This window comes from Tupaia chinensis, unplaced genomic scaffold (assembly GCF_000334495.1).
Source record: "Tupaia chinensis unplaced genomic scaffold, TupChi_1.0 Scaffold143596_1, whole genome shotgun sequence".
Lineage (NCBI taxonomy): Eukaryota > Metazoa > Chordata > Mammalia > Scandentia > Tupaiidae > Tupaia > Tupaia belangeri.
This window is the reverse complement of record NW_006203442.1, coordinates 259,815-267,589: the sequence shown is the minus strand read 5'-3', so window position 1 is coordinate 267,589 and position 7,775 is coordinate 259,815. Positions and strand designations below refer to the sequence as shown.

The 7,775-nt window shown below is 66.2% G+C and overlaps 1 protein-coding gene across 1 annotated transcript in view; it reads left to right on the top strand.

Moving 5' to 3' along the window:
* The window catches only part of MTA1 (metastasis associated 1), a gene marked incomplete at its 3' end in the record, with an annotated part of 25,216 nt that overhangs the window by 5,943 nt on the left and 11,498 nt on the right, over positions 1 to 7,775 (top strand). Inside the window, 6 exon segments of the mRNA XM_027766586.1 lie at positions 2,123 to 2,216; positions 3,733 to 3,783; positions 4,002 to 4,052; positions 4,055 to 4,088; positions 4,160 to 4,223; positions 6,274 to 6,391. Coding sequence (XP_027622387.1) covers positions 2,123 to 2,216; positions 3,733 to 3,783; positions 4,002 to 4,052; positions 4,055 to 4,088; positions 4,160 to 4,223; positions 6,274 to 6,391 — 412 coding nt within the window.

The window sequence follows — 7,775 nt, the reverse complement described above, 5'->3', positions numbered from 1 at the left end:
GTCCCCACCGTGCAGAGCCAGGACACGGGCGCGCGGTCCCCACCGTGCAGAGCCAGGACACGGGCACGCGGTCCCCACCGTGCAGAGCCAGGACACGGGCACACGGTCCCCACCGTGCAGAGCCAGGACACGGGCGCACAGTCCCCACTGCCCAGAGCCAGGACACGGGCGCACGGCCAGGGGAGTAGGGTGGCCAGCCGGGAGGCCGCCCTCGAGAGGGAACCCAGGCCCTGGAAGTGAGGCCAGGGTGAGAGACAAGGTGGCGTGTGGTTTGCAGTGTCTGCCCAGACTCACGTGTGAAAATCTGCCTGTGGGGTGAATGTGCCGCTGTACGGCCCCCAGCCTTTCTGTGCCCCTGCGTCCCACCAGCAAGGAGAAGCTGGCGTGCAGCCCTGCTGCTGTTGCCACATGACTAAAACACGCTGCACTTGAGGAAACCTTCCAGAAAGTCCAACAGAAGCAGGCAAGACAGAAGGCGACACTGGAGAAGCAGGGCAGCATGGACAACAGGGCCGACAAGACCAGTGCCCTGCCGATGGGGGAAGCCTGGGGCCCAGACAGCTCCCAGACCTGGAGAGGCAGGCCCTGCTCTAGCCTGCCCAGCATGGCTGTCCGTGGGCTCCCTGGACAGCCATGGGGACATGGGCAGCAGGAAGGGCTGGCCAGGCCTCCACCAGGCCAGCCAGGAGGCCATGGTGCGGCCCTGAGCTCTGCCACTGGGCCTTGAGAATCGAGGTAGGAGACCAGGCAACAGAGAGGAGGGCCGTGGGCCCGGGAGACTGACATGCGGACGGAGAAGGGAGCTGCAGGGTGTGGCCCCACCGTCTCACCTTTGTCCACTGACGGGCGCTCGAGGGCAGGAGCAGATGAAGACCTGCCCGCGGTCCAGGGCTTGGTTGCGTTCGCTGCGGTTCCCGGCGAGCGCTGAGCCCTTGCTGTGCGAGTGCCTTGGATGAAACACAGAGTTAACCTCTGGGGCCTGTGGACGGGTGCAGAGCCAGCCCAGCTCCCAGATGGCACAGCCGCGGAGACGGCCACGGTGTCCCTGGAGTGACAGTCGAACCAGGGGCAGGGATGGAGGGCGGTGTGCAAGTGGGGCAGGAGGTGTCCCAGGCAGGAGAGCCGTGACAGCGTCTGGGGTCCCTCCACCCTCCCAGAGCTGCAGCAGAGCTCCCACCTGCACGGCCACACGTGGCAAACGGCAGGAACGGCGGGGCACCGAGCAGTTCCTCACAGCAGGAGCCAGGCTCAGTGCTCGGACACATGATGGGGCAGCCCCGTAGCCTCGTGGAGACCTGAAAACCATGGCAGTGCATGTGTGTGCATGTCCCCAGTCCCAGCAGGGTGGAGGCGTGGGGGAAGGGATAGCAGTACGACCACGCCTGTCAGGGGTGCTTCCTTCTCCCCTCCCCTCCTGCTCTCTGGCAAGTGCACACGCCCTCCACAAATTGAAAACAAACCAACCTCAGGGACCAGCAGGTGCATAGTGGTTACGTTGCTTGACTCTCAGATGGCTGATGCGGTTCGAGTCCCGGATCCAGTGGCTTCAAAATCAGTGCGTGCCCGAGATCCTGGGAGGAGAATGGAGAAGGGATTGCAGCGTGGCCATCCCCCGGGGGTGATTTCTCACTCCCTTTCACTGTCTCTCTCTCTAGTGAGCACACGTGCCTTAATACAGAACCTCTTCAGAAACATGAAAACAGACAAACCTCATATAAGCTCCTATTAAAAACAGACGTGGGTTTTACTCCAGGAAGCAGAGCTCCAGGGGTAGCTAGCCCCAGCTGGACCATGCCTCTAACAGCCTGAGGGCCCTTTTGCCTGGGGGGCAAGCCAGCAGGGTGTGGGGGAACTTGGCCCCAGCAGCTGAGCTCCAGCCGGGCCTTTTCCTCGAAATCTGGCCCCTGGTTTTCTCTGGCAGGAGGAGGGGTGAAGCGGGGGTGGGGGTGCTGGCAGGGGTGTAGGGCTGGCCTGGAGGTTTGGCCGCCCCAGAGCTCACTGGGGCCCCCTTCCGGGCGTCTCGAGCAATTGGCATGGTGCCCTGCAGTTGGTGGGCAGGGCCCCAGGGAGCTCCCCGTCCCGGGTCACCGTGCTCCTCAGACCCTGTGCCTTGCTGTTGCAGACTGCCAATGGGAACGTGGAGGCCAAGGTGGTGTGCTTCTACCGAAGGCGGGACATCTCCAGCACACTCATCGCCCTGGCCGACAAGCACGCCAGTGAGTCTGGGCCGCCCCGTGCCCTCTCTCCCTGGACGCTCTCGTCCCCGGGCCCTGCGGGCCTGCTCTGTCCGCCTCTGTAATGCCCTGCGTGCAGACACCCAGAGGCCCACGGGCCACGCGTGGGTCCTGACTTAGCTGGCTTGTGGCCTGTCCCTCAGGGCCTTCCCGACTGTTCTGGAAGAAGTGGGTGTGGGCGGCGTGAGGCAGACGGGGGTGGGGCAGCTGTACTCACTGAAGCTCTGTAATGACCCCTTTGGACTGTCCTCCAGGTGTCAGGCCGACGGCCCTGGGCTGGGCCGATGGGCGTCGTGGGGGGGTGCCAGCCAGGCTCGACCCGTGTGCCTGCCCTGCTCTTCTTAAGAGCAGACATCATGAGCAGAGTTTGCAGAAACGCGTCCCGGTGTCCCACGCCAGCCGCTCCTGCCCAGATGTGCTGGTTGGAGGGTGTCTGAGCCCTCAGTGGGACAGGGTCCCCGGGCAGGGGCTGCCTGTGTTGGGGGCAGTGGCGACCCCCAGCATAGTGGCCGCGCGCCCAGCGGAGGCAGTTACTTCCCCATCCAGGGCTCTTTGGGTGTCCTTCCAAGTTTTTCGTGGGGGTTGCAGCTCCGTGTGGGTAGAGGTCTAGGGACCGCAGGGGACCCAGCCAGGTCCCCCAGCCCCAGGAGGTGGGCAGAGGTGGCCCTTCTGGGCCTCAGGTATGAGGATGAGAAGGCACGGGACCTCAGGACTGGGGGGACCTCTGCTGGTCCCCATGGCCTCTCTGCCTAGGCTTCACCTGGCACCTTCATGGCACAACCAAGTCCCGGCGCGTGGACTTCAGGACGTCCGAACCACAGCCGGGCCGGCCCTGGCCCGGGCCTCAGCCTGCCTGATGTCTTGTGGGCAGGTGCTCAGTGGGTCCCGAGAGCAGAGGGGCGGCTGACCCGGAGGGCGAGGCCTGCTGCTCATCTGCCCAGGGGCGCCTCAGCCCGCAGACCCCCAGCCCTGCACTCCGCCCCGAGGGCCCCTGGGAAGCTTACCTGGCACTGGCGTCTGCTCCCCGGCAGCCCACTGTGTCGCCACGGAGCCCACTCTGCTCAGCTGTGTCCACTCAGCCAGGAGACAGTGGGAGGAGGTGATGGGTCTTGGGAGAGCCCAGCCAGGCTCAGACAGCAGGGCCTGTCTCGTCTCTGAGCCGGGACCAGCATCTGGGCCTGGCCCTCCCTGCTGCTGACCAGGCTGTTAGTGCCATGGCAGCCAGAGGGCGCCCAGCACTTCCAACTGTACCCACCGATCTAGCCCTGGACTCTGTGGCCTGGTGTGGCGCGGTGTGCCCGTGGGTGCTGGCCGGCCATAGGCTGTGGCTGTGGCTGTGCCGCTCCCCAGGAAGGGAGAGCCTCGCGGTCAGCTACCTGGGCCCTGCGGGCTGGGGCCGAGGCCGCCTGATCGTGGCTGCCGGCCCTTGGTCTGGGCCTGGCCAGGAGGCAAACAGCCTGACGCTGCCCGGCTGTCTGTCTGTCTGTCTGTCGTACAGCCCTGTCAGTCTGCTATAAAGCTGGACCAGGGGCGGAGAACGGCGAGGAAGGTAAGAGCTGGGTTGGGGAAGGGCGTCCTTGTGTCTGCCCTGGGTTGGGGACAGGACCCCGACGTTCCCTGCAGCCTAGCCTTGGCCCCGAGGGCCATGCCCTGGGCTGGGGCGCCGGGAACCCTATGGGGCCTTGCGGGCACGCTGGCACCTGCGGGTGGGGCCGCGGGGCGAGGGTAGGCCTCTCTGCAGAGCGGCTGACGGCTCCGGTCCTGCAGGGGGCGTGGAGGAGGAGCTGGAGAACCCCGAGGTGCTGGACCTGCCCGAGAAGGGCAGCTCGAGTCCCTGCCCGCCACCCACATCAGGTAGCCCGCCGCCCCCGCCCCCTGCCCCCTGCCTCCGCCCACGCCCTCCACCTGCTGTCCTTCTCTTCCAGGGGCAAGTGCAGCGTCACCCTGCTCAACGAGACCGAGTCACTCCGGTCCTACCTGGAGCGGGAGGTGAGGCTGGCCCTGGCCGCTGTCCCCACACCCACGACCTCTGCTGCCGGCCGGGGCAGCCCTCCTGCCTGCCCTCCCCCAGCACCCTGAGACCAGGCCATTCACGGGTCACTTCAGATGTCCTCGCATGCCACAGCCGGAGGTGTGGCCCGAGTGGACACCCCCACCTGTTCCAGCCTCACCACACCTCAGAGGAGGGCTCGGCTGGCCTTGCCGGGCTGTGCCGTTAGCCGTCCTGCCTGTGGTCTGAGGACACCCAGGTTGCTGGCCTTGGGGTGCCCATCATAGGCCACCCGGTTGTGGCAGCCAGGCCCTGAGACAAGAGCTTGGAGCCCTGAGGACAGCTTCCGCCTGGGGAGCCACCCCTGAGGGCACTGGGAGGGGTGTTTTGGGGGCTGAAGCGCCAGTTATGGGGTAGGGGCCGTCGGAGAACATTGGGGCCTCCCTGCTCGTCCTGCCCACTCCCCTCTCCAGCTGGTGCTCAGCCACCTGGGCCCCTGAGCCCCTCCCGTGTCCTCCTCGGGTCCTCATTGCTCCCCCACCCACCACACGGGTGATAGGCTGTGCTACGAGAAGTGAGGTGGCAGGATGGCCGGGCGGCCCTGGCTGGGAGGGTGGCATCTTGCAGCTTAGGAGGGTCCTAGCGACAGCTGTGGGGACACTGCAGCCACGGGAGGCGGCCGGAGCACGAGGGCCGATCCCCGTGGTCTGTGCTGTGAGCGTGCCAGCACGTGTGTCCCTGCATGGAGACGGGCTGGCTCTCGGGACAGGCGTGCGTTGCCGGGCGGTGGCCCGTGTTCTTCAACACCAAGAGTTCCACCGACAGCGCGGGCAGCACGAACTGGCCACACCCCAGGCCAGGCCCCAGCAGCTGCCCCTGGGCCCGCCCACACGCGACGTGGCCCCGTCCCTTGAGCCCGGCATCCCAGCAGGCGAGGACTCTGGGGGCTCCAGGGTGGCCTCCTGCTGGCCTCGTTATAAGTGAAGGAAAGACAGGCCCGCAGGTGGCGTGGAGGTTACAGTGGCTGGATCCCGCGTGGCGGGCTGTGCAGCTCAAGTTCTGGACCCAGTGGCTAGAAAACACGCTGGGTGCGTGCGTGCCTAGATCCCGGGAGGAGAGTGGAAGAGAAGGGATTGCCGTGTGGCCATTCCTCCTGGGGGCGTTTCTCGCTGCTGCTCTCTGGCAAGCACGTGCCCTGTAGCAAACGAGCAGACAGTGGAAGCCGGTACTGGGCCCGCGGAGGGGCCGGCTGGCGTCAGGACACTGCCGGGCAGGGAGGGTCAGGAGCGGCCGCGGCGGGAGCTGCGGCCGGGGCTCTAGCCAGCTGTGGCATTGTTGCAGGTGTCCAGACCCCTGTGCTCACGTCCCCTATGGGACCCACACAACAGGGGCCGAGCCCAGGGCCAGGGCCTGTCGTGTCCGCTCCTGCCGTGTCCCACGGTTCTGTTCACACATGTGCTGTGTGTGCGTGCGTGTGGGGGGTCCAGACAGCTAGTTTTCTGTTGGGATCCTCCTGCCTGGGCCTCCCAAGCGGCAGGGACCTGGAACACATTCACACGCCGTGTTGGTGCTGAGAGCAACTCAGTGGGGACCAGCCCTGGGACCTCGTGGTTGACCTAGGGGGTCCCACATAACTGACTGCGGTTTGAGTCCCAGCCCCGGCAGCTCGAAAACACTGGGCACGTGGGTGTGTGAGCCCCAGATCCCCACGGGAAGAAGTGAAGGGTTGTGTATGGCCCCATGTTGGGACGTGTCCTGTGTACATGTGCACGCACGCAAGACCCCGACGTCCTGGGTGTGCACGCTGGCTATGGCCAGCCCAGTGAGCTCAGCTCGCCTACTCTGCCCATCCTCGGCAGGGGCTCACGCCCTCCCTCCCAGCACCGTCCCCTGTGGGCTTCCTGCCTAGGCTGCGCTGAGGCCTGGAGCCGTGGGGTTCGCTCGGAGCCCTCCCATCTGTGCCCTGAAGCCATGGGGCACACCCCGGGAGCTTGGGCAGGGCTCTCTGGCACCCGGGCTGACGCCGCTGTCTCGTGTGGTGTTTTTCAGGATTTCTTCTTCTATTCTCTAGTCTACGACCCACAGCAGAAGACCCTCCTGGCCGACAAAGGGGAGATCCGAGTGGGGAGCCGGTACCAGGCCGACATCACTGACTTGCTGAGGGAAGGTAGGGTGTGGGACAGCCGCCAGGGACCCAGGCATGTCCCCCCTCCCCTGGCCCGCTGGCACTGGGCGTGGCTGCAGACTCCGCGACCCGGCCTGAGAGAGAGCAGGCATGGGTCCTGCGGGCGGTGGCAGGGCCTTCCCTCCCACTGACGGGGTTTGGGGCTTCGGAAGCCAGGCCCAGTACGAGCCCAGGACCGCGAAGCCGTCCTCAGTATGCCCTGGTTGCTTTCCTTCGGGCGTTTGTTACTTCCTTAGAGGGGTCTCTCCAGAGCACTTCATACAGCCCAGAGCCTTCTGCGTTTTGCCTGTGGGTCCTGCCCTCTGGGGCTGCTCTTAGGACACTGTCCCGGAGGCTGGCATCTCCCCTCCCCGAGTCTGCCCATGGCCCTGGCAGGACGTGGGGGGACTCACTCCATCCCCTTCCCAGCCCCGAACTCCACTCCTCACCTCCTGTGAGGCCCGTGGAATGCAGGGGCGGTCACCTCTGCTCAGGGTCCTGCCCGTGCCGGTGACAGGGCCCTCACCTGGGCTCGTGGCTGTGGGACTCCCTTCTCCATGCCATGCCGACGCAGTCAACAGCGACAGTGTCTGCTCCCCCCACGTACCCACGGTGTCCACAGGACATGGGGCCGAGTGGCCCCAGGGCATGGGCTTCCTTCATTTGTGCCTAGAGGCCGTGGCCAGGTCGGGGCCTGGTCTGCACTCAGGTGCTGAGCCTCAGTGAGCTCAGCTCAGAGCAGCTGGACGGCCACAGCACCTCCCTGGGAGCCCCTCAGCCCACGCCAGCCCTCGGTCGTGATCTAAGAACTCCTCACGGGGACCAGAACTGGTTGGCGCCAGGTCGCCTCCCCTCCTTGGGCTTTGGTCCCTGTCCCTGGCGTGGGGAACTCATGGCTGCCGGCGGCCAGACCCTGCTGACCGCTGGGCACATGGGACCTGACCCGGGCCACACCCGGCCTCCCCGGAGCCCCAGCGTGGGTATGACCTCGGGCTGGCCGCCTGCCCTCAGGGCGTCTCCTCGTATCTGGTGACAGGTGTGTCCCCAAGTTGCCTTCCAGGCTGCCTTGCGGTGGCCTCCCCTTCTACTTTTCTGGGTCCTGGTGGCCCTTGAGCCACAAGGCCGCAGGCCTGGGTATCTTCCGCTTCTTTCCGGAGTTCCAGTATGACCCGTGGGATGGGAAGGCACACCCTGGGGCACCTCCAGCCTGCATCTGCCCCAGGGTGTACCCCTCAGCCGCGCCACTCTGGGCAGTGGAGGCCCTCGCGGGTGCAGTCGGCACACACTGCTCTCAGCCACCACCTCCCCGGGCACCAGCCTCTCACCCTGTCGTCGGTCAGGCACGAGGACCAGCCGAGGTGGCTGCCTTGGGGGGGTTCTGCTGAAA